This window comes from Phascolarctos cinereus, unplaced genomic scaffold (genome assembly GCF_003287225.1).
Source record: "Phascolarctos cinereus isolate Bilbo 61053 unplaced genomic scaffold, phaCin_HiC Scaffold_3;HRSCAF=262, whole genome shotgun sequence".
In the NCBI taxonomy this organism is placed as follows: domain Eukaryota; kingdom Metazoa; phylum Chordata; class Mammalia; order Diprotodontia; family Phascolarctidae; genus Phascolarctos; species Phascolarctos cinereus.
In genome coordinates this window covers 174,894,877-174,921,586 of record NW_027555736.1, presented here as the reverse complement: position 1 = coordinate 174,921,586, position 26,710 = coordinate 174,894,877, and the positions used below count along the sequence as shown (strand labels likewise).

At 37.7% G+C, this 26,710-nt stretch overlaps 2 protein-coding genes across 2 annotated transcripts; one reads left to right on the top strand and one right to left on the bottom strand.

Moving 5' to 3' along the window:
• Positions 1-409: 409 nt before the first annotated feature.
• On the bottom strand, positions 410-10,630 carry OR4Q3 (olfactory receptor family 4 subfamily Q member 3). The gene is made up of 2 exons (XM_020980503.2): positions 10,624-10,630; positions 410-1,347 (listed from the first exon to the last, which is right to left on the bottom strand). Exons 1-2 carry the CDS (start codon positions 10,628-10,630, stop codon positions 410-412), a joined length of 945 nt encoding a protein of 314 aa, XP_020836162.2.
• Positions 10,631-25,256: 14,626 nt separating this feature from the next.
• Positions 25,257-26,213, top strand: LOC110204810 (olfactory receptor 11H6-like). The gene has a single exon (XM_020980970.1). It carries the CDS (start codon positions 25,257-25,259, stop codon positions 26,211-26,213), a length of 957 nt encoding a protein of 318 aa, XP_020836629.1.
• Positions 26,214-26,710: the final 497 nt, after the last annotated feature.

Genomic DNA, 26,710 nt, shown 5'->3' with positions numbered 1-26,710 from the left:
GTCATACCTTCTCTGAAATCCAATCATTTCCCACAAGAGTGTGTTGTTACCAAGGGAAGTGAGGACAACCTGTAGTATTTTTTTTCTTTTTTATCTCCCATACTTTTCAAATTATATCCCATTTCTTTCACTTTTAGAATCCAAGATGAGGGTTTAGAATTGTTTCAAGAAAAATATTCTCTCTCCCACACTCTTTGGTCATTATCCAGTGAGAAAAAAGGCCTGCCTCCTGAACCAGAAGACTTGATTTGGATTCACAACTCATATCTGAAGCCTTCTACCCTTATGCTCTAGATCTAGAACAAGCCAGTTAGTCTCCTTCAGAATCTGTTTCCTCAACTACATATTGAGGATATTGGATAAAAAGGCTTCTGATGTCCCTTCCTGCTTTAAGTCTGTGATCCTATTATCACCCTTTAGCCAGGCAGCAGGAGACCACATACTTTTTCTTCATCTTCCTCATAGCTGCCTTCATCTCAGCATTTCTAAGAGTGTAGATGAGAGGATTCAACATAGGAGTGATGACTGTGTAGAAGACAGAGAACACCTTGTCCACTGGGAAAGAGCAGAAAGGCCGTAAGTAGATGAAGACACAAGGCACAAAGATCAGACTGACCACAATCAGGTGGGAAGCACAGGTGGAGAGTGCCTTGCTTTGACCCTGGCAAAAGCGTGTTCTCAAGGTGGTTAGGATGACAGCATAAGATAATAGTAGGACCAGGAAGCAGATGAGTGAAAGCAAGCCACTGTTGGAGACCATGAGCACCTCTATTATATATGTATCCATGCAAGCAAGCTTAATCACTTGTGGGACATCACAGTAGAAGTTATCCAGCTTATTTGGACCACAGAATGGCAGCTGGACCAACAACACAATCTGCGTGATAGAGTGCAGGAAGCCTCCAAACCAGCAGGCAAAGACCAAGTTGAAGCATAGTTGATGGTGCATTACCGTCAAGTAGTGTAAAGGATTGCATATGGCAACATACCTATCATAGGCCATGACTGTCAGAAGAAACATCTCACTGGCCCCAAAGAAGTGAAGGAAATAAATCTGGGCCAGGCATCCTGGAAAAGAGATAGTCTTTCTCTGGTGCAGAAAATCCCCCAGCATCTTGGGCACTGCAACACATCCCAAGCACAGGTCAATGAATGAGAGATGGGCCAAGAAAAAATACATGGGAGACTGAAGCAGGTGGCCGTCAGCCTTCACAGTCACTATTATTAAGATATTTCCCAGGATGATACCTATGTAGAACATGGAGAAGATTAAGAAGAGGAGTACCTGCAGCTCCCAGGTGGATGACAGGCCCAGAAGGACAAATTCCATTACCTTTGAGTCGTTCCCTATTTTCATTGAACTGAGCATCTTAAATCCCCTGGAATGAAAATTAAATTGGAATAAGGAATATTTAAGTGAGATACATAAAGAGGAAAATTATGTCTGATCAATTAGGCCTAAGAGGTTAAGTAATCTCCAGTTGATAGAGGTTAATGAGGCAGTCATTTACATTTACCATAAAATTAAACAAATATTGCATGCCATGGAATACAACCAGTCACTAATCAGTTGAAAAGCATTTATGAAGTACTTACTATGTGCTAGGCACTCAGAACATAAAGACAAAAGGGAGACATTCTGTGCCCTCAAACAACTTGTAATCTGCAGGTCATTAAGTATAACCACCAAAAAAGATATTTTTACTTAACAAACAACTCACCACACACACTCACACACAAAGTAAGAGGTTGCTTAGGTAAAACATCCCTCTATCTGAGCTAGGTAAGAGACAATTAAGAGACAATGTTTAGAAGTAGAAAAACAACACACGGCTTCTGGATAATTCTCTTAGTCCTTAGTCTCTATGATGCTTCATACATCTGAAGGTACCACAGAACACAAAGGATTATAAGATCATAGATATAGAGCTGAAAGTGACCTTAAGTGACATTTAGTCTAAAATCTTTATCTTACTGATGAGGGAACTGAACCCCACAAGATTGACATGACTTGCTCAAGATCCCACAAGTAGCCAGTGGCAGCATTGGTATTTTAACCTTTTTTTCTAAATCTATTTTAACCTTTAACCTCTTTTTTTCTAAATCATGAGCTAAGTCTGAGGATCTAAACTGTGTTGGAAGGATGCTGAGCCCAGTAGGGTTCTGAATCCCTTTATTAGAGCAATGCTATTTCAATCTGGACATAGATCACAATATTTGGGAAAAGAAGCTACACATGATTTATGACACAGTTTAGGGAGGTAAAAGACTGGATTTTAGGGAAATAAAATAGCAATTGCCAACAACACTAAATCATCACCAAGGTACTTTCTTACACATAATTTTAGTGGTTACCTTCATATATGAACAACATTGATATACCAAACTGTCTAATGCTACCCATTCTTTGAACTAAGGATACTAGAAATCAATAGGAGGATGTTGCTCATGGACATTTCATCAATAACAAGGACTTGTTTAAGAAGCTTAAATGACATATCAAGACATTGTTTCAATAGCCAGCCACTCTTCCAAATGCATGTATATTCCCAATATTAATTGTGATGCTCAATATGACTCAGATAACTGTTTAAAAAACATACAAAGCATAAACAATATTCAAAATGGTAGCAGGTGTTTAAGAGCAGGTCAGATCTCTAAATCTTTCCAATTAATGGATGTCAAGGGCAAAATTTTTCCTCTAGGCCAAATTGTGAGTTTAATGGTCTCAGTTTCCCTTTTCTCCACCTCTCTGTCTTCCACTCCACACCACAGCCTTTTCCTTTTATCATCCTTTTTGTTACTTTGGTAAAGTAACCAAGTTATCACATAAATCTGTTCATAATAAGGTATTAAAGACTTAAAGTATTAAATAATAATAAATAATAATATTAATTAATTAATTAATTAATTAATTAAAGGTATTAAAGACCTTTCATATGTATTTTTAATGTGACTGATGTATCTCTAATAATGGAATTTGAGGCATTGATGCAAGCCAGCCAGAGGAAATATTTTGGAGTGACATTCTGGAGAATGTCACCATAGGTGTGATCACCTATTCCAGTTATGTGAAAGCTATAGTTCTTAGAAACAAGGTAATGAGCTCAAGATGTCGAGATTAATTTGGACATAGACTTTAAAATCTCAAAATTAGTGGGAGGAGACATCTTCTTTCCTAGAGGCAGCGCACAAAATATAGCAATTTTTAAGTCAGGGAAGGAAATGAACTCTTGGTGAGGGTAAAAAGCCCACGTACAACATCTATTTAATTCTGCTACTTAGGATGGCTTCTTGTTTGTTCCAGAAACTCTAAGAAGTAGGCAACTGTAGCTGGGGATGGAGGCTTAGTGTTGCCCCTTATGATCCTGGGCAGCAGTGTTTTGGTGCCAGTTCTTATCACTGGAAAAGCTGATTGTTAAATTTTCCACGTGAATATATGCACCTTGGAAACTGGCAAACATCTGGGCCTGATTTATTGTTTTGTTGATTGCCAGACATAAGAAAGCAATGGATAAAATGTTAATAATGAAGATTAAGCCTAAAAGTATATTGGGTATACAATTTTTCCCCAGAGATCCAGTTTTTAAATACGTACCAGCACACCCCTGATTTTGGGTGTCATTTCTTTGTTCTTCCTAGCAAGAGTCAAACCTTTTTACCTTTTAAAAAATACTGAACCCAGGCATGTTTGGGAGAAACTAGAAAGAGTTTGGAGAAGATTAACCAAAATGACATAAAGATAAAAAATAGATCCGGTGCGCCAAACTTCTAAGAGAAAGGATCATTTAGTGTTCAGAAAACGTGACTGAAGAGATTAACTAACCCAGCTGTCTTCAGTTTAGTTATATGAAGCCTTATTGTGAGAATGCTAGTGATTAGCTGTTATTCAGTAGATAAAGTTTGAAAAACTTGCCATACCTGGCAGTGACAGAGCTCTACATATAAAGAAAAGTTTCCTGACTACAAAGATGATTAAATAAAGGATGATAAGAAAAAGATACACCTATTATCACTGAAATATCACTGAGGTAAAGCATTATCTTTTTTCTGGCAATGTGTGATATGATAAAAATGAGCTATTTGAACACTCCCAGACATTTATTGTATCTCTCTTCCTCTAAAAACCCTCAGAAAAGGCTAGATCTTTGTATGTCTTAATTATCTGAGCGGGAGTTCTGGTTGGGTATAGATGACTGGTCTCATGCTCAGATTCTAACTATGATACTGGAAATTTTCTACTTTTTTTAAAAAATAATTTGAGAATGCAGTGCCAACCAATACAGGACTTTCAACTCAGGTGCTAATGCTATTGTCATTAGTAATAAGGATTTCCTTGCTCCCATTTATCTGATAAACTAATTCAGACCAAAATGATAAGGAATTAATGTATTACCCTTCCCAAGAGACAATTCCATTGTCTTTTTGCTGTTGTTCAGTCCCATCTGACTCTTCCTGACCCCATTTGGCAAAGATACTGGAGGGATTTGTCATTTCCTTCTCCAGCTCATTTTATAGATGAGGAACTAAAGCAAACAGGGTTAAGGGATTTGCCCAGGGTCACATACTAGTAAATGTTTGAGGCTAGATTTGAACTCAGGAAGATGTGTCTTCCTGACTTCTAGGCCTAGCACTCTATTCACTGTGCCACTTAGCTGTCCCAAGGTGTTAAGGAATTAATGCATTACCCTTCCTATTGTCCAGAGAAAGGGCAATGCTTAAACAAAGAATATAATCATTCACATCATAGAAACAACTCCTACCATATTCAAATCAAACCCATATTGACCAAGGGAGACTCTGAACTAGGGAATGTGTACATTATCACATCCCTGACAGAGATGGTCAGGGCCCCAGGAGAGTTTCAGGCTTCATAATGTTAGACAAAATTTGGGAAAGGGAATGTTGAGATGGGCATCCTGCTGTTGTTCTTTGCAATCTAGATTGAGATCCCCTTCCTACTCTAAAAATACTTAATATTTAAAAAAAAAATATTTAGAGAAAGTGAAGAGGGTCCTGAGAAGAGCAACAAATAATGAAAAAAAAAAATAGAAAATAGAACTTACGTGGCAAGAATCAAAGGATATGAAGAATTAATAATAAGATAATATGGCTGAGGATCACAAACAATACCTGGAAAGTCCTCTGAATGCAGTAATCACTTAATAAATATTTACTGAATTGAATTGAATTAGTAAACTGCCTTATGGTTTGTGTGAGGTAATTATCAGTGCAATAGTAAAAACTTGGTGTCACGGTATGTTCTAGTAGGAGTTTAACAACCCTCTTGCTCTCAAAAAAAACATATATATATATATATATATATATATATATATATATATAGAGAGAGAGAGAGAGAGAGAGAGAGAGAGAGAGAGAGTACTCTCAACACACTTTTATATTTAATTTGTATTATTAACCTTTTCTCTATCACTTTCTTAAGTCCAAAGAATAAAAAGAAACAAATTACACACTGATGTGTAATGTTTGCCAATATTTGAGGAGTAAATACTCGTAGGGAAAATTTCACAATCAACTCAACAGCTGGTTTGAGAATATCCCAGAACACTCCTATTTCCAGGTATGGTTGGTAACTTCATCTAACTTATGAATTATTCTTCTAATCATTCTAAAGCAGCAAAATCCAGATAACATAACTAAGAATTAGGTCTTTCGGAAGCGGCAACTGTACTTCAGTGAATGAAGGGTTAAATGAGGAAGAGGAAAAAGAGAAAGAGATAGAAAGGAAAATGGAAGGGAAGGGAAGGGAAGGGAAGGGAAGGGAAGGGAAGGGAAGGGAAGGGAAGGGAAGGGAAGGGAAGGGAAGGGAAGGGAAGGGAAGGGAAGGGAGGAGAGGAGAGAGGAGAAGAGGAGAGGAGAGGACAGGAGGATAATAGAGGAGAGAGGAGAGGAGAGGGGAGGAGAGGAGAGGAGAGGAGAGGGGAGGAGAGGAGAGGGAGGGAGGGGAGGGAGGGGAGGGGAGGGGGAGGAGGGGAGGGGAGGGGAGGGGAGGGGAGGGGGGGAGGGGAGGGAGGAGAGGAGAGGAGAGGAGAGGAGAGGAGGGAGAGGAGAGGAGAGGAGAGGAGAGGAGAGGAGAGGAGAGGAGAGGAGAGGAGAGAAAGAACTGAGGAGAATGAAAGAGAAGTTAGCAGTGCTGAGGTCTTTAGTACTTACCTACTGCAAAGCTGGAGCTGCTTGGGGTGAGCTGAGGTGAGCTGGGCTAGGTGATTTACCCTTCCACCTGACCTTCTGGCCTTCTTTTTACAGCATCAGATCAACTTAAATTTGTATTGCATCTAATCGTTTTAGTGCCTCTCAGATTTTCTTATAGCTCCCATCCTATGTGGAGCTAAGTAACAGCTGGCCTTTTGAATTAGAGACCTACTGCCCCCAGGGCTTTGTCTGTATCCAGGGCTCTTATGGTTCTGACGTTAGTGCTCTGCCTAACGAGCCCAGGGATTTGTTACACTGCTATCGAGATGGCAGGTACTTGGGTCTATGCACTTACCTCTGGTTCCTTACTATCTAGATTTAGGAAAATGGTAGTTCAGTGGCAGAATGTGTATTTTAGTTCCACCCCCACCTAACTTGTTGGTTTATAACTTTAAATGTGTCTGGGTAGCCTGACTCCCTCCCCCTAGTCCCACCCCCTCTAGACTCTAGAACATAACCAAGCAGACTCTTGCCAGTTGAACAGTAGATTTATGCTAATTGAACAGGTTGGCTTCAGTCATTAGTCAATAGATCAGTGGCCAAAAGTTACAAACACTTCTCAAAAGAAGAATTGCAAACTACTAATAACCACATAAAAGAACGTGAACCAAAATAACTCCGGAGTTTTAATTCTTACCCTGAAAATCTGCGAAGATGAGAATAGGCAGTGTTCAAAGGGGCAGTTGGGCGGCATGACAAATACAGCACTGTCTCTAAGGTCAGGAAGAACTGAGTTAAAATCGAACCTCAGACACTACTCTGTGACCCTAGGCAAGTCACTTAATCTCTATCTGCTTCAGTTCCTTCAACTAGAAATGGGATTATTAATAATTGCACCAATTTTACAGGATTGTTGTGGGAATCACATGAGTTACATTTGCAAAGCACTTAGTACAATGCTTGATATATAATAGGTACTTAATAAATATTTGTTTTCTCCCTCTGTGGAAAGGTGGGCAATCAATGTGCAAAGTAATTTGTAATTGTGCAAAGAAAGTGACAAATATGTCCATGCTTTTTTCATTGAGAGAGTCTACAGCTAGTGTGGATTATTATTTTGCTATTTATTAATACTGTTTGAACCTAGTTTTATGTGGCTAAAATGTTGTCTAACCCAAAAAGCTTACTGTAGAGGTCAGACTGACCTCACAGATGCTCCAGGTAAACCAGATGGTTGTAAGTAATGTGTAGTTCTCACTATTGAAATTTATGCTACATCAATCCTAGCAACCCCATTGTTTCTACTTTGGTTTGTCTTCCTAGTAAACACCTGCTACTTTGCATTAATCAGTCTTGTTGGGAGAGAAATCAGCCAATCTAAGGCATGTACCTTTATCCCACCCCCCTACCTGCGAGTCAGCATGTAGTCAGCTGCATACTTATCTCACTGTCCCTCACTTCTACTCTCATTTCCCTATGATTTGGCAATGGGGGTGGAGCCAAGAAACAATGACCCGTCCCCTTTTGAGACAGAACCTATCAGAATTATCTTGCTCTTACTGTGAAAAGTCTTTAAAAACAGGCCTGGTTTGAACCTCATTCTTGGTCCTAACTTGCTTCAGCCTTCCTGTTTTTTCGTTCTTGTTGTTTAAACACCTTTTAATTTTCTCTTCTTGAGTCTTGCTTCTTGTATCAGGATAAAGGCACAAACAGAGAATTTTCCTTTTCACACTGCCCAGTGCTTGTTTTGGGTCTCCTTGAATCTTATTTTAGGTCCACCCAAAACTTGTATTTTGGCCTCCCCAAAATAGATTGACTTACCTGCTTATATACATTTCAAACTTCTCTTGGACAGTATCTACTGCCAATGGGAAGCCAGTCAGGCAAAGATCCTTACACCTTTGTCTGAACTTTATATAATATAACTTCATAAAGACTTGAGAAAAGAGCTACCCTTTCTTTCCAATTCTCACTCTCTATGAAACAACCTAATAAATTTATTTCTAAAACTGCTCCAGATTTTGGGGTTTGTTCTCATGAACAACACTAGTCATATACACCAAAGAGCACAATAGCAAAAAAAAAAAAAGGCACATATACACCAAAATATTTATAACAGCACTTTTTGTGGCATCAAAGAACTGGAAACAAAATAGAGGCTCGTTAATGGAGGAATGACTAAATATAAGTACATTCATAAAATGGGATATTAGTAAGCTTTAAGAAAAAATAATCACTACAAAGAAACATGAAAAGCATGGAAATGATTTTATGTAAAATAAAATAAGGGGAATGAAAAAGCAATATGCATAATGACTCCAATAATGTATTTATTACACACATACATGTACCCACACACACATATATATGTATATATACACATTTGCTTTTCAGATGTTTGCATATTGTCTCCTCCCGGGCAGGATCTGGCTTTTGCCTCTTTTTTTATCCCTAGTACTTAGCACAATGTCTGGAACATGGTAGGTACTTAATAAATGTTTATTCATTGATTGATTGATATAAACGGAAAGAGCAGTGACAGCAAAAAATAGATTCTAAATACTAAGGTATAACAACCAAGCTTGGCCTCAAAGAAGAGATATGGGAAGGTGCTTCCACTAGCTTTTTTGTAGCAGCAGGAAAGATGTGAATGAGGAATTTATATATTGATAGATCTTTTCAATATGTTGGTTAGTTTTCTTGAGTTAATTTTTTTCCCTCTCATATTCTCTGTGATAAGGGATTGTTTTCTGGGAGGGGGAGTAAAAAGGTGTATTTTGAGAAATGCTGGTGATACAAAAATGAAAAAAAAATCAAAATTTTACTTTACAAACGTATAATAAAGTCATATAATATATATGTGTACATATATACATATGTATTAAGAATGTATGTTTTTTAATGCAGTGACTCCTATACTAGGCATTTTACCCTCATAAAGTCACACACAGAAAGGCTTCATATGAACCAAGATAATTAAGGCCACACTTTTTGTATCAAAGAACTGGAAACAAAGTAAATGGCCATTGATTGCAGTAATTAAACAATGAACATGGATGTGGCATAAAAAAAGAAACACAGGTAGGTACATGAATGAAAACAAAGTGAAATGAGTAGATATGGGAAAACAATATACAGATTTAGTACAACAATTGAAGCAATATGAATGAATAAAACGAAGGAAGGAGGGAGGGATGGAGGGAAGGAAGGAAGGAAGGAAGGAAGGAAGGAAGGAAGGAAGGAAGGAAGGAAGGAAGGAAGGAAGGAAGGAAGGAAGGAAGGAAGGAAGGAAGGAAGGAAGGAAGGAAAAGTGAGAGGGAGGGAGAGAAGGAAGGAAGGAAGTTGAAAAAGAAAAATGGAAGGAAGGAAGGAGGGATGGAGGGAAAGAAGGAAGGAAGGAAGGAAGGAAGGAAGGAAGGAAGGAAGGAAGGAAGGAAAGAAAAGAAAGAAAGAAAGAAAGAAAGAAAGAAAGAAAGAAAGAAAGAAAGAAAGAAAGAAAGAAAGAAAGAAAGAAGGAAGGAAGGAAGGAAAGAAAAGTGAGAGGGAGGGAGAGAAGGAAGGAAGGAAATTGAAAAAAAATGGAAGGAAGGTAGGAAGGAAGGATTTTTTTTATAAATGAAATGAGATTAGTATAGGAAAGAATTAGAAAGGAACTAAGAACTATGGAAGGAAGTATTAGAAGGCAAAATATTGTTGTTTGTCCTCTGTTTTTGAAGAGGACCATGGCATCAGGGAGGTGATGCCTTCAGAAATAACCTCCTAGCATGAGAAGTAGAAAACTTTGCCCAAGAAACAGATGCCTTAAAAATTAAAGTGGAACAAATAGAAGTTAATGAATCCACGAAACAAAAGAAATACTAAAATAAAGTCAAAAGACTGAAAAATAAAAGAAATTATATGGTATTTCATTTCCAAAAACAACAGATTATTTTAAAAAAACAGATCACGAAGAGATAATTAAAGATCACTGCACTGCCTTAAAGCAATGACTAAAAAGAAAAACCTAAAGAAATGACCAAATAAAAAAACATAAGGGGCAGCTAGGTGGTGCAGTGGATAGAGCACTATCCCTGAAGTCAGGAGGATCTGAGTTCAAATCCAGGCTCAGACCAAACACTTGACACTCACTAGCTGTGTGACCCTGGGCAAGTCATTTAACCCCAATTGCCTGAAAAAAGAAAAGTCCCTGTCATCATAATAGTTTTTTTTATGGTGGAATTCTTTTTTGTTTGCACATTTTTTCAGTCTACTTTGTTAAAGCAAGAATCTGCACACTTCTGGAGGGAAAGTCTGAGATAGATAGTTGTGCTACTGCTTTCTCTGGGATTATGTTATTTTAGGCTCTCAGGTACAGCTTAAGCTGGGGTTCTGGAAACTTTTAGTGTTCCCAAAGTAGTCTTGCTGGGGTGCTTGGTTACTTGTACTCAGACCCCACTTCTAAGATCATATTTCTCCATAGCCTCAAGGCACTATCCATGATAGTTTTTCTCCCCTGTCTCTGGCAGTGACTCATGAGTGGGCCCAGTGAGGCAAACTATCTCTCCCTGTTGCAAGAACAAGCTGACCTCTGTAGAATTTCCCTTCTATGAACAGGACTATCTTGTACCAAAAGAACTATCAAGTACTGATGCCCACAGTTACCACATAAAATCCAGAGGTAGAGTTATAGACATCAATTCCTGAAACAACTTGTTACAGACATAACAGACCAAAAATATACCCTTTAAGAACCTTCTCTCCCCTCCCCCCCTCCCCTCGGTTTACAGTAGAGAATGACACCTGTGCTCAAGGTTGTATGTTAATTAGCATACTTGCCACGTAATTCACTATTTTTCCTATATAAGCTTTAGCATCATTCCTGTTAAGTTGAAAGTTTCCTAAGGAGCTCTGCCCACCATGGCAGGTTCTTTGAGAATCCTTGCCCACTGTATAGCATAACAATAAATCTTTGCCACCTTGACTTAAAGAATGCTTGAGTCTGTGAATTAATTCCAGACAACCTCATCCTATACTCTGGTCCTTGAGAGATCTAAACCTCTCAAACTGCAACAGTCTAATTCAGAATAAAGTCTGACAACTGACTCCCTGGTCTGAATTTGGCAAGTTCCTGAATAGGTTTTATATCTGAGCAGTAATAGACCGCTGATGCACTCAGCCACTATTAGTCAGCTAGAAAGCTCTGTTGCTTTCAAAGAACTGCAGCCTTCCCTTTGTTCTGGGGTTCCTGCCTTATTTATTTCTCTGCAGTCTTCAGACTGGGCTGTAAGTTGGAACTGAAATCCCCTTCTGCTGGTTGTGTCTGAGCCACAATGCCGCTGCTGGCTTTTGAATTCCCTCCTTTCTTGGTGCATAGGCTAGAGCCTAGGACTACTTCTTACCCCTGAATGCTACGCCTGGGTGCAGATCCCTTCCCCAATCCACCTGGATCTGTGACTTAGGAATGGGTAGTGGGCAACAAAGCTGCCAGTTGGCATCTGTTCCCACATCCTCCACATATTAGGAACTGATAACCTAATATGGGTCTAGGACCTCATCTTTCCCTGGTGGAAAGCTCTTCTCTACACTAGAATCTTACAGATAATGTGTTTCTAGCCAGACTTCTGTTACCTGAGACCACAGACATCTTTGTATGTCTGTCTGTGACAACCTGGGCTAGAAAAATGATTCACTGTGGTGTTTATTGTCTTGGATTTTCCAATCAGGATTCAGTTTGGTGCATTTTCCAGGTCTATTTAGAGGAGTTTTGGGGGGAGGCTCACTATGCTGCTTGCTACTCCACCATCTTGGCTCGCCTCCCCCTCAATGTCCTTGTACATATGTCATCTCTTTATAATTGTTGGTCATTTCTGTCTAGTTCTTTACTTTCCCCCCATTTTTATTCTCTTCAATGCCATTTCTACCTCTTCTATAAGCACATCTGCAACTACATGTCATGATGATTCTAACAACCTTGACGGTAAAAGATTTTGTTACAAAAAGTTTTGCAAATCTTTTCTACTTTCTGTTTCTTGTCTATTTCCAGTTTTCTCCTTAAAAATCCAGAGAACGATTTTGTTTATCTGTGTCTCTTGCCAAAATTCCTTTAAAGAAATATTATCCTCTACTGCTCCCTACTGTCTTGTGAGCTGATAGTGCTCACAATCTACCGTCATTATCCATAAGATATTGTAAACTAGATTGTATTATAAACTGTTTTTTATGCCAGATGGACACATCTCACTTCTTGGCAAAAAAAGTCAAGTGTTTGCTAACTGAAGAGTTTTTTTACATTCTTTTGGTAACAATGCTGTGATAATTTAATAATATTGATTTTTTTTTACTTTTTTACCCCTGCAACACATATTGGTGCATAACTAATAATGATTTTCATGGGAATCTTTGTGCAAACACTTATTGTGAGCACTTCAATATGAAATTGTCATTTTCCAGTGCATCAGTAATAAACATTTAAATGTCTGCTATGTACGAGACCCCGTGTTAAATGTCAGGGAAACCAAGAGGTTTTAGCCAGAGTCCTTCAAAGGACTTGCACATATAGGTAAGTACATATACAGTATCCTAAAGTATTAGTGCAGTTTAAACTTTAGTGGTTTAAATAGTTTAAAATTTCACTAAAACTTTTGGAACATTCCGTATTGAAAAATTACATTTTTCCAGGAAGTATAAGAAAGTTTATGGGATTAATATATGGATGTTTCACAATTACCTCAGATCTTTAGTACCTGAGCAATATACAAGGATTCACTCTTTTGCCCAGCCAGTAATAATCTTTCCCCTTTTCAGTGCTGCCAAAGGTCATCTCTTCCCCCAAAGTGGCATAGGAGCAGGATCTCTTTCTGGCCAATTGGCACCAATTCAGGAGCTCAGGGACTCTTGAGAAGTAACTGTCTCTGATGATCATTGGTTGCTGGTTGCAAATCTGAACTCAGAGAAGAAATGCAAAGAAGAGGCATGTATTCTTTGATCCAGTGACACTGGCTTCCTTGCTGTTTCTTGCTTACTATACTCTACCTCATGACTCTGAGCATTTTTACTATCTGTCCCCCATGCATAGAATGTTCTTTTTGCTCCCCTAGCTTCTTTAACTTACTTGAAGTCTCAGCTTAAGTCCCACTTTGTGCAAGAAGCCTTCCCCAGACTTCAATCTTAGTACCTTCCCTCTGACACAGCCCCTTGCTTGTGCTTGCAACTGTAAGAGCAATGACTATATTCTCCCAGGATCATATCACCTTGGAAGTACCAAAAACTTGCAGACTCCCCAAAACTAGCTCTAAAAGCAGCAGCAGCACACACACACACACACACACACACACACACACACACACGCATACACACAAAGTCTAAAGCATGAGACAGTGTTTCCTCATTCCCAGCAGAACACAGCCCAACTCTAACATAAAGTTTAAAGTCAAGAAATAGGTTGGAAAATGAGCAAGAAAAATAAAAGTTTTGACCATAAAAAGCTACTACAGAGGCAGGGAAGAAAAAGACATAAACTCAGAAGACAACAATGTGAAAACAGCTACAAACATATCAATTAAGCCCAAACCTAACAAGAATTCCTGGAAGAGTTAAAGAAAGAAATAAAAGTGATAAAGAAAAAAATTGGGAAAAGAAATGAGAAAGATGCAAGGAAATTATAAAAAGAGAATAACAACTTGGTTAAAAAAAAAAGGACACAAAAATACTAAAGAAAAGAACACCTTAAAAAACAGAATTGCCTAATGATAAAAGAGACACAAAAAGTCATTGGGGAAAAAAAAGAACTCCTTTAAAAACAGAATTAAACAAATGGAAAAAGGAGTACAAACTCTCACTGAAGGAAGTAATACCTTAAAAATCAGAATTGAGTAGGTGGAAGGTAATGATTCAATTAGACATCAAGAAACAATAAAACAAAGTCAAAAGAATGAAAAAATGAAAGAAAGTGTGAAATATCTCATTTTTAAAAAAAACAACTAACTTGGAAAATAGATTAAGGAGAGATTAATTAAAAATTATTGGACTACCTGAAAAACATGATCAAAGAAAGAGCCTAGACATTATATTTCAATAAAATTATCAAGGAAAACTGCCTTATCTTAGATCCAGAGGGTAAAATAGAAACTGAAAGAATTTACTGATAACCTCCTAAAAGAGATCCCAAAATGAAAACTCTCAGGAATATTGTAGCTAAATTTCAGAGTTCCTTGGTCAAAGAGAAAATACTGCAAAGCAGCCAGAAAGAAACAATTTAAATGCCATGGAGCTACAATGGTGATCATGCAAAATTTAGTGGCTTCCATGTTAAAGGAATGAAGTGCTGAGAATATGATATTCCAGAAGACACAGGAGCTAGGATTACAACCAAAAATAACCTATCCAGCAAAACTGAGTGCAATCCTTCAGGGAAAATAAATGTTTAGTGAAGTAGAATACTTTCAAGCATTCCTGATAAACAGATCAGAGATGAATGGAAAATTTTACATTCAAACAGAAGACTCAAGAGAAGCATAAAAAGGTAAACATGAAAGAGAAATCTTAAAAGATTCAAAGTTAAACTGTTTACATTCCTATATGGGAAGATGATACATGTAATAATAAGAATTTTACCATCAATTGGGCAGTTGAATGAGTTTACATAGACTAAGAGTATGAGTGTAAGTTGATTATGTTAGATTGATCTCCAAAAGAAAATGAGGGAATGAGAAAGACGTATGCACTGGGAGAAGGGTGAAGGGAGAAGTAGAATAGGGAAATTTTTTTCTGACAGAAAAGAAGTACGCAAGGAAAAGCTTTTACAATAAGGAATAAAATGGGAGGGGGGATTGGTGAGCAATGCTTAAACTTTATTCTCATTGGAGTTGTTTTAAAGAGGAAGAATTATGTGTGTGTGTGTGTGTGTGTGTGTGTGTGTATACACACACGCATATCTATATGTACATATGTATATATGTGCATACATACTCAGTCTCTTTAGAAATGCAACTTACCCAAAAGAGAAATAGAAGGGAAAGAGGATAAGAGAGAGGGTGGGGCATAGGAGTGGGGGAGAAAAATGATAAAAAGAGAGGATTAAGAGAAGTGATGGTGAGAAGTAAAGTAGACTCTTAAGGTGGGACAGGATAAAGAGAGAAAAATAGAGACAAAGAAGAGATGGAGAAAGGAAGAAATAGAAGAAAATGGGATAGAGAGAAATAAAGTTAGTAATCATAACTGTGAATGTGAATGGTATAAGCTCACCCATTAAATGGATAGTAGAATGGATTAGAAACCAAAATCCAACAATATGTTGTTTACAAGAGACACACCTGAAACAGAAAGATGCATATGGTGTCAATTGCCAATCCTCACATGACATCCAACTCCCTTTCCATTTTCATCCTTCTTCTTTGTATGTGCTCCATCTTGCCAATGTCCCTCCTCAAACTAATGTCCAAAAACAAACAAAATACAGATGTTGTCTGAACTGAGCAAAAGACTTGTAATGGACATAATTCCTCTCACTAAAGCCCAGGTGATTTTAGCAGCTGCATCACACTATTGACTCATATTGAGCTTATAGTCCACTATAATCCTCATTGTCCAGTGAATGGTTGTGTGTGTGTGTATGTATGCATGCATGTATGTATGTATCTTTAACCAATCAATAAACATTTATTAAGTGCCTACCAAAAAAAAAAAAAAAGAGGATGATTGGTGGAGTCCAAATGTGGCTAGCTCAGAAGAGAGAAAGTAGAGCCTTTCTACTGCTCCTATAGTCTATTGAAGGAGCAGTTTTTAGGTTCAGTTGTCAATAATCCATCATGCTGCCCCAATCGTGAGGACTGAGAGACAAATAAGAAATTTCTGGATCATTTATGTCCTTTAGCAAAAATCTAGAACCCATCATCCTTAGAGAGGGCCCAGAATGAATTCTCAGCTCCATGGGAAGTTCCCCAGTCTAATAGATCACAGGAATGCCCTTGATTACCTTTATTAAATGACTTTTTATAGATAGTTTTTGTTCCTTATAGCAATTTTAATGAGGAAAACAAGGTTTAACAAAATGAAACCAAACCTAAAAGTAATTGAAATGTCCCACACCTATAATCTCTGACCTCTGCAAAGGGAGAGAGGTTCATTTTCTGGACTCTCACCCCCTGCCCACTAAAGTGAAACCTTGAGGGAACTGCAGGACAAAGAAAAAACCCAGAGCACAGTTCTTGAGGCCACTACTTCAAAGACGGATGTAGGTGGGGGGGGGAAGGGAGCCTGGGAGAGTCCCCAAATCCCTGGTCTAGATAAGGAAACTCTGGGAGAATTCCCAGATGTCTAATTTGAGGTGAAGGCATGGGAGAATGGTGGTGGAGTAATTCAAGATTTCTACCCGGAAAAAGTGAGACATCTCCAAATATCAGGCTGAGTAAGTAAGGCAGAAAATGTGGCGCCATCCTCTGGGAACTGAGAATATCCATGTAGCTAGAAGAGCTAGAAGAGACACTAGTTGAGGCTCACTAAGTATGCACTGCCTTAGACAACACAAGAAAGGTGTAGTGTGAATTTAATTTATTGAATATTCTAAGTGTCTGAGGTTAGGTCAATCTATTCTTTTTTTATTGCTTTATTGGGGGTTGCTGTGAAAAGAGAGTTTGCAGGATAGATAATAAATGCTTATAAAATAAGTATTTTTAAAATTTAAAAATATATGAATTAAAATAAAACAAGGCAAGGAGAAGGGGAAAAATGACTATATTCAAGTTTTTTAAGTCCTTTCATTGGTCCAACAGCAATGGGTGGAAATTGCAGAGACTCAAATTTAGGTTTGAACAGCAGGAGAAAACTTCATAACAATTAGGACTGTCCCAGAATAAAACAGACTGCTTTGAGAGGTAGCAGGTTTCCTACCCTCCCAACAGAGTTTAGGTGATCATTTTCCAGGTAACTTACAGTAAGGATTCCTTTCTCAAATGGATTTGGACCAGATATCTGGTGAATTTTCTTCTATCTCTTATATCCTGTGATTCTACAATTCTTATTGCATCATTTCATACCACACCACACCACAAAATAATCTTCTCAGTATCAATATATAACAAAAGTTAGTATACAAACACCATGAATATTCTTCTGAGTGACATGGCTGGCATTGTCAGGGGCTGACCAGGCAAAATGACAACTTAGTTAGTATGTTTGTCTTGGCACCATCTCACCAGATAATGGACAAGTTTTGTACATCCCATGTGGGACTGTCTCCAGGATACTTTTGAACTTCTATTATATTACAAGATACTTAACATGACAAAACACTGTTGTGCCACAGAATCACAGGTTCTGTGCCAGGGAGAAGAGAATGTTCTGACATTAAAAATGTTTATAAAAAAATTATATCAAAAAGTATTCCTGCTTGCATTCCCGCATATGTTGCTCTGGACACCTACTATTCTATTTCTCACTCTTTCACACATCATACATACACACAGCTGAAAACACGTTCATGCAAATGCACACATGCAGACACACGCATACACAGAGTTGGACTGATTCATTTTTGCAGGGCCACTCACCACTTGTGGAAAAATATTTTTCCTGCTCCCCTCCTTCCCACCAAAACTTTAACTTTCAAGTGTTAAGGAGAATGGTAAGATTCCCTGATAGTTAGATGACAGTGGACACAAATAGGAGAATCAACCTAGTAAATAACAAAATACATTAACTGAACTAAATGTATATATCTTCAGAAAACCTATAAATAAGACTTTGATGATATTTGTAACAGCTCTTTTTGTGTTAACAAAGAATTGGAAACTGAGGCCATGCTTGTCAATTAGGGAATGGTAAATCTGGCCTCAGATACTTACTAGCTATGTGCCCTGGGCAAGTCATTTAACCCTCCTTGCCTCAGTTTCCTCATCTGTAAAATAACCTGGAGAAGGAAATGGCAAATCATTACAGTATCTTTGCCAAGAAAATCTCTAATGAGATCATGTAGAATCAGACATGATTGAAATAACTGAACAAAACAAAAAAGGACAATTATGGTATATGACTGATGGAATGTTATTATGTTCTAAGAAATGATACAGACTATGATTCAGGGCAGAAAAATCTGGAAAGACTTAAATGAACTGGTTCATACTAAGTGTTCCTTTTGCTGATGAATGAAATTTATTGCCTCTGACCATTTGCCTTATGCCCCTCAATTGTTCAGATTTCTTTGTTTCCAAAAAAATTAGAATAATGCTTATCTCAGTCCAAGTAAAGTAAAGGTGTTATTTTTTTAATAACATCTGATTTCCAGTAATTTGGAGATTTCCACATTTTTTACCATCCCATCAAGCCAATAACTCATCTAGGATCTGTGGGAACTGGAAAATTGCAACATAACTAATGTGCATTGGAAATTATATCTTTTTATTATAAAAAGGGAAAGCTGTTGATCCATGTTGAATATCACCACCTGGGATCTACTTCTTCCTCACAAGTTTATCTGTGACCACAAGCTTCTATACTGGATGCCCACAAAGCTGATGGACACCCAATTTGAGGTAGACTTGAGAAGCCATAGCATTCCTGCACCATCTTGAGCCCTCCTAAGATCTCTGCTGGCTACAGAAAATATCCTTCAATAAAACTCGTTAAAATATGTGCTTTCTGTGCATAGCCTATTTCTTTTCTCCTTAGCTCTTTATCACAAAATCACTTATTCAGGGGATAATTGCAAGGAAGAGAAAAATCTAGGAAAATCTAATTAATTCCCCCTTCTAATTATTATCTTAGATCCTGACAAATTAACATTTTCAAGCTATCACCCCAGAGCTAATCTGTACTTTCCTTATTTTCTGCATTACGTTCTCTCTTTGTTTCAATATATCAGAAGCAAAGACAGAGAGACAAAAAAGACAGAGAGAGAAAAGAAAAAAGAAAGAAAGAAATGCTACAAAGAAAGCTGATAATGAATAACTGAATAAAAAAAATGGACAGATTGAGAAGGGAAAAAGCATCTTCAATGCATATCAGTTATTGTTTTTGCCTTAAGGGTGTTATATTCTCTTAACTTTCTAGACCAGTATTTACTGTTCCTTTTAATTTGTTTCAAGGCTGAAAATGTTTTGTGCCATAATTAATTTGGGAAATGCTTTTTGAGCAATAGTTTGGGTTCTTTGGCCTCTAGATTCAAATCCAACCCATCCCCCACAGATATCTCATCTAGCTAAAGTCCAGTCCTAATCCCCAGGCCCTCAGTTTTCCCTTAATCCGTGGAGGGAGCTATTCTATTTAGTAAATTTTTCCTTAAAAAAAAAACCCTTCCTGAGAGCTAGCCAAAAAGTCTCTTTGGCTCCATTTCTCTTTATTATCCTTAGCCCCTGAGACTAACCTGACCAACCATGCAGGTGAAAGGCAAGCCCTAGAAACTTTGGGACAGAAGGTAAAATCAAAATCACAGATCCCCACTAACCCCTTCATCCTGCACATGGATGATACCAGATAAATAGTCCAGCCCAAGTACAGATTTCAGGGGATGCAGTCACAATTCAAAATGTCCCCACCTCAAGTGTCCCTCTAGTAACTGGAAAGTGACTTTACCCTTTACCCAAGTCTAGAGAGGCTATGATCCCTGAGGAAGTTCTGAACCTCCCTTTTCAACCTTTAAAAAGTTAGAGCCAGTCTGTGTAATGCCTCCAACACTCATATTTCATCCTAGTCCATTACTTTCAAATATACATACCCACTGAAACACACACTCATACGCACACATTTACACACATATACACATTCATGCACACATACACAGACACACACACACACACATACACCCCATCCTAAAGTGCCTAGATGTATGCCCAGGCAAATAGCATGAAGCTTTTCGGATCGGCTGCAAACTTTGTCCTGTTGCAGCCAGGGACTCTTGCCCTGAAAGAAAGTAGTCCGAAATTAGAAGTCTGTCTTTGATTATACAAGGTATGGTAAGAGTCTCTCTCTCTCTTCCTCTCTCTCTCTCTCTTTTCTCTCTCCCTCTCTCTCTCTTGTTTTTATTTTCATGTTAAAATGTGAACTAGTAGAATCATTGGATATCAGGGGAGATCTTAGAGATTATCTTGTTCAACCGTATCATTTTAAAGATGAGGAAACTGAGCCAGACAAGGTGTAATCCATTATAATGTGAAGCTAAAGCTGCTGATCTATTGAGCCTGGATGTTCTGGAGTGCAGTGGGCTGAGCTAATTCTCACTAAGACCCACATCACCAAGGTGAGCAGATGCTGGGAGGGGTGGGGATGGAGTAGGGTGAGGAAGGGAGAAGAGAGGAGAGTAGAAGAAAGGAGGGGAGATCTCAATCATGGGATGAAGCTCTGAGTACCCTTCCAGCCTGGGTGAAACAGGGAAACACACTCTTTTTTAAAAAAATAATAATTAACTAATTAAGATGAGGAAACTGAGGCCTAGAGAAGTTAAATGATTTCCTGAAGTTTCACATATCTAGAAATTAGAAATTCTGGAACTAAAAGCCAAGGATTCTGACTTTTAGTTCAATGATTAACAGTGGCAAATCAGAATCTCCTTTGACAAGCTTGTGGAGAATAATAATTTTACAAGTCATTAAAAAGGTGAGCTGAAACTAGCCAACATTTATTATTTGTGGAGGCAAGAATCAACCTATGGCATTTTATTTTACCAAATGAAGCTTAAGTGGCATATACATTTCTGTTTTTTGCTTGTTTTGATAACTGGGGAAAAAGCAACTTATTTTTAGGTGTGGCTCTCAGCTTTAAGAGACAATCACTGGCAGCAGAAACTCATGGCAATTCATTTTTAAATGGCATGTCTTTCATTTTAATAAAAATAAAAGTGTGTTGCATGAACTGAAATGTTAAGGTAGAAGTCACAGGTTAAAATGGAAATTGAGTCAAAAACCAAGCATGATATCAATAAAAGTTTATTTCTTTAATTTACTTCCCAAGATATTATTCTCTCATATATAAGATTTTCGTGACCTTTATTTTAGAGCACGAATGAAAAGGTTTTTTTTTTTTTCTATTGAGGATCATTGACCAATGGGAAGATGAGTAGGGAGCAAGTTAATTGTGTATTGTCCACAAATAAATTTTTAAAGACTACTTGACTTCTTTTTTTTGAAATAGTATTTTATCTTTCCAATTACATATAAAAATAGTTTTCAACATTCATTTTTTATAAAATGTTGAGATCCAAACTTTTTCTCCCTCTCTTACTTCTCTCCTGCCTCCCCAAAATAGCAAGCAATCTGATACAGGTTATACATGTGCAATCATGTAAACATATTTCCACATTAGTCATGTTATGACAAAAGAATCAGAACAAAAGGGGAAAGCCACCAAAAAAAAAAAAGCAAAAATAGTATGCTTTGATCTACATTTAGCCTCCATAGTTCTTTCTCTGGATGTGGATAGCATTTTATATTATGAGTGTTTTGGGGATTGTCTTGGATCATTGTATTGCTGAGAAGAACCAAGATAATCATAGTTAATTATTGTACAATGTTGCTCTTACTGTGTACAATGTTCTCCTGGTTCTGCTCACTTCACTCAGCATCAGTTCATGTAAATCTGTCCAGGTTTTTCTGAAATCCATTTGTTCATCATTTCTTACAGAACAATAATATTCCATTATGTTCATATACCACAATTTGTTGAGCCATTCCCCAGTTGATAGGCAACCCCTCAATTTCCAATTCTTTGCCACCACATAAAGAGCTGCTATAAATATTTTTGTACATGTAGGTACTTTCCCCTTTTGTATGATCTCTTTGGGTTACAGACCTTGTAGTGGTATTCCTGGATCAAAGAGTATACACAGGGTAATTGTTTTTTGTCTGTAGTTCCAAATTGCTTTCCAAAATGGTTGGATCAGTTCACAACTCCACCAACAATTCACTAGTGTCTCAATTTCCCCACATCTTCTCCAACATTTATCATTTTTCTTTACCATAATATTAACCCATCTGATAGTTATGAAGTGATATACTATAGTTGTTTTAATTTGCATTTCTCTAATCACTAGTGATTTAGAGCATTTTTTTCATATGAGTAGAGATAGATTTAATTTCTTTATCTGAAAACCTCCTGTTCATATCCTTTGACTATTTATCAATTGGAGAGTGCCTTGTATTTTTAGAAATTTGAGTCAGTTTTCTATATATTTGAGAAATAAGGTCTTGCTATAAAAATTGTCCCCAGCTTTCTGCTTTGCTTCTAATCTTGGTTTCATTGGTTTTATTTGTACAAAAACTTTTTAATTTAATGTAATCAAAATTATCTATTTTGCAACTTGACTGTTTTTAAGAGCAACTAATAAAAAAGAAAAGATTAACCCACCTAACTATGACAGAATGAATTACATTTCTAAAAATAAAAATTGATTTAAAAAGGGTAAAGGTATACACCTAGCCCCTCAGAAACGAGATAAAGGCTCATATTCTTAAGATCTGGCCTGCTTGCATTAGCAATACAAATACTTATATTCCTTAAGAGTCTGGCCAATATGGAAGATGTTCTAATAAACCTTGTCTTTGACTGAAAGAAGGCTTGGGCAGAATTCATTTAGGCAGGACCCACGTATTGTGATTTTGGGGTCCCAGCACCCTTAAACCTCTAAACCACAACACAAAGGATATCAACAGTTACCAATGGAAAAATCACAAACTCATAATGGCTATGTGAAAGAATGTTCCAAATTACTGACCATAAGATAAATCAATATTTTTACCTTTTTTCTTGCTTTTTTTTTTTGCAACATGGTTAATAGGAAAATATTTTCACACAATTTCATATGTATAATGGATGTCATATTGCTTGCCTTTTCAATGGTGAGGAAGGATCTGGAAGGAGGGAGAGAATTTGGAATTAAAAATAAAAATAAAAAATAAGATGCACACACACACACACACACACACACAAAGGAAACAGAGACAAAAACATGCTAATCTCTCAATTACTGGGGAGAAGGGGAAGGCACAGGAAGACAGATGCAAGAGTAAGAAAACATCAATTAACCTCTTTTACACCTCAGTTCCATGATATTATTGCACCAGATATCTCTAAAACCTGTTCTGGCTGTTGTGGGCATAACAATTAAATTATCATCTGTTATTACTATTTTTGAATGTTTCTGAGATAACTAAGTCAGACTAATCTTTTTTGAACTGGGATAGTTTTTATTTTCAAAGTTTATTCTAAAAATAAAAATTTATTGCCCAATAAAATTCTATTTAAATTTTAAAGGATTTTTAAAGAGGCAGTAAGGCATGGTAGAAAGAGCCCTTTTGTTGGGCACAAAGAAACTGAGCTCAAGTCCTATGTTCTTTGGACAAATCACCCATCTTTCTGGGCTTCACTTTCCTGATCTATAAAATGAAGAGAGTGAAGTAGAATGAGATAGCTTTGAAGGGGCCATCCAATTTTCAATCTATGCTTCTTTATATAGCTAAAGGAAGAACTTAGGTGAGGGCTTTGATTTTTCAAGTCTCTTCCAGCTCTATATCCCATTATTCTGTGATTCTAGGTTTTCAAAATGAGCTATGGAAAATGTAAGGTGCTAGGTGGCTCAGTAGATAGAAAGAATGCTGGACCCAGAGTCAGGAAGACCTGAATTCAAATCCCACTTCAGACACTTACTACTTATGTGACCTTAGGCAAGCTACTTAACCTGTCTGAGTTAAACATTGTTCAAAGAAGTTTCCTTCCAGAAGATCAAGAATTTTATATGTCAAATGATAGATGCCAGTTCAGCCAGAGAAGATATTCTTTACATTGTTTTAGATGTAATTAAAAAGTGCTGTGACTCTCTATAGACACTCTTAGAAGATAATAGATTTTACCTGTTTACATATAATTAATGACCTAACTCCAGAATTTATCCCACTACTTTTCTAGATTTTCTAGTTTAAAGTTGCAAAAAAGGACCTATCTATATTACTTAATACTATGTGTTTAATATAATTATATATAATCTTTATATTTTATGATATATTTATAATACATTTATTTCTGCAGGATATAAATATACACTGCAGAAGCACGTATAAGTAACATATCACATATATACACAAGCAATTATATGCACATACTTATACCGTAGGGTACAGAGAAAAAAACATTGCCTCTGGAGTCTGAAAACATGGGTTAATATGGCACCTTTGATGTGACCTTGGATAAGTCACCTAACCTCCCTGGGCCTCAGTTTCCCCATATATAATCTTAGAGGATTGAACCAGGTGGCCTCCAAGGTCACTTATAATAAAAAGCAGTCACATTAGACATGAAAAGGATTGTTTGGTAGTATTGATGATTAGATATTGGAATATATTGCCAAAAGAAACCATGGGATTTTCTCATGATAGATCTTTAAAAACAGAAGAGTATATACTACAAAATTAGTCTTACCTGGAGGCAGTGGGATGTATTCATTAATTAAGATCACTTTGACTTTCTATTTCATTACTCTCTTTCTGACTGAGGTTATGTATGCTATTTGTATAAGCAGTAGTACTAAACAATATTCTCACTCTATTGTTGAACAAATAACTTAACCATTATATGTGCATGATTTTTTTATTTTATTTTATTTTTTGGCTAGGCAGTGGGGTTAAGTGACTTGCCCAGGGTCACACAAATCTGTCTGAGGCCAGATTTGAACTCAGGTCCTCCTGAATCCAGAGCCAGTGCTCTATCCACTGCACCACCTAGCTGCCCCGCATGATTTTTTATAGATCAATTTCTAATTTATGTTATCTGACTCAGATTGTAAGCCTCTTGAGGGCAAGGAAATACCTGTTTATTCTTGTCGTATAGTACCCAGCCCAACACTATACCCAAAACAAGTGTTTAATAGATGATTGATAACGATAACAGTGATATTGGTGGTGGTGATGATGATGATGATGATGATAATGAACAATTTTGGAGCATACACCCCATTAGAGATTCTGTGCTTTCTCCTACTATATTACTCTAGGAAATAGCACTTCCTACATATTGTCCCTTCCTTGATCTTGACACTTTACTACTGATTGCATACTGAATTACAATTCATGGCACATACTTATATCTTGATATGTAAGGTCATTTCTAAAACAGAAATGCATTCTCTTTTCAGATTTGGGGAAAAAATGAAAAACTCAGAAAGGAGTAATCACTCTGGCTCTGTGAGTGAATTTATCCTCCTGGGCTTCCCAAGCTCCTGGAAAATCCAGATCTTCCTTTTCTCCTTATTCTCTATAACATACATCCTGACACTGCTTGGGAATATGTCTATCATCTGTGCTGTAAATCTGGACCAACGGCTCCATACCCCAATGTATGTCCTATTGGCCAACTTCTCCTTCCTAGAGATCTGGTATGTCACCTCCACAGTCCCCAACATGTTGGTCAACTTTCTCTCTAAGAATAAAATCATCTCCTTCACTGGCTGCTTCCTCCAGTTCTATTTCTTCTTTTCAATGGGCACTACAGAAACCTTTTCCTTGTCAGCCATGGCCTATGATCGCTACCATGCTATCTGCCGACCCTTACACTACCCCACCATTGTGACTCTACAAAAATGCATAAGAATGGTTGTCTGTTGCTGGGTATGTGGGTTTTTCTGTTACCTCCTCCCAGTTTACCTCATCTCTCAGCTGCCTTTTTGTGATCACAATACAATTGATCACTTTATTTGTGACCCAGGACCCCTTATTGGGCTGTCCTGTGTTCCAGCACCTGCCACTGAAATCACGTGCACTGTCTTTAACTCAGTCCTCATTTTCTGTACCTTCCTTTTCATTACTAGTTCATATACACTGGTACTTCAAGCTGTGCTGAAGGTCCCTTCAGCAGAAGGTCGGCGTAAGGCATTTTCTACATGTGGCTCCCATCTGGCAGTGGTATCACTGTTCTATGGATCCATCATGGTAATGTATGTGAGTCCAACATCTGCAAATCCAGCTGGGACACAGAAGATTGTAACCCTGTTCTACTCTGTGCTGACTCCACTCTTCAACCCATTGATCTATAGTCTCCGGAATACAGAAATAAAGAAAGCTCTGAAGAAAGTCCTCAGAAGTATGAAACTTGGCCAATATATGTGAAAGAAAATAAAGTCATGAGACTTCCGCTTCTGGGAGCCAAGATGGTGGAGTAAAAAGGTAGTTGCTCTCACTCTCCCCTATCAACCTCTGAAAACCCAGAAAATATCACCCCATAAAAAACCCAGGAACAGCTGAACTAGAAGAAAGACGGAGGGCAGCAGTGCAGCAGCCCAGCAAATGGGTCAAAGCAGAACTACAAAGGGCTCCAGGCAGATAAGTACCCTGCAGCATTCATCTGAAAGGAGCTGAAGAAACAACCTAAGGCTTCCTAAAGCCCAGCCTTGCTGATTCCAACCCAACACCAGGTGAGCTGTGAGCCCTCAGCCTCCAAGAAGATCCTGAAGCCCAGGTGGTAGAGCAGGCAAACACCAACACCTGGACCTCCAGTGCCTCAGTGAGGGGGGGAACCGGTGGAAACCAGCTCAGAAAACCACCAGGTGCCTTCACACTCTACCAAAGGAATCTCCCAGTGCATTAGCAGAAACAAGGGAGGCAGC

Coding starts and splice junctions, on each gene's coding strand:
- LOC110204810 (XM_020980970.1), top strand. CDS start 25,257: ATGAAAAACTCAGAAAGGAGTAATCACTCTGGCTCTGTGAGTGAATTT.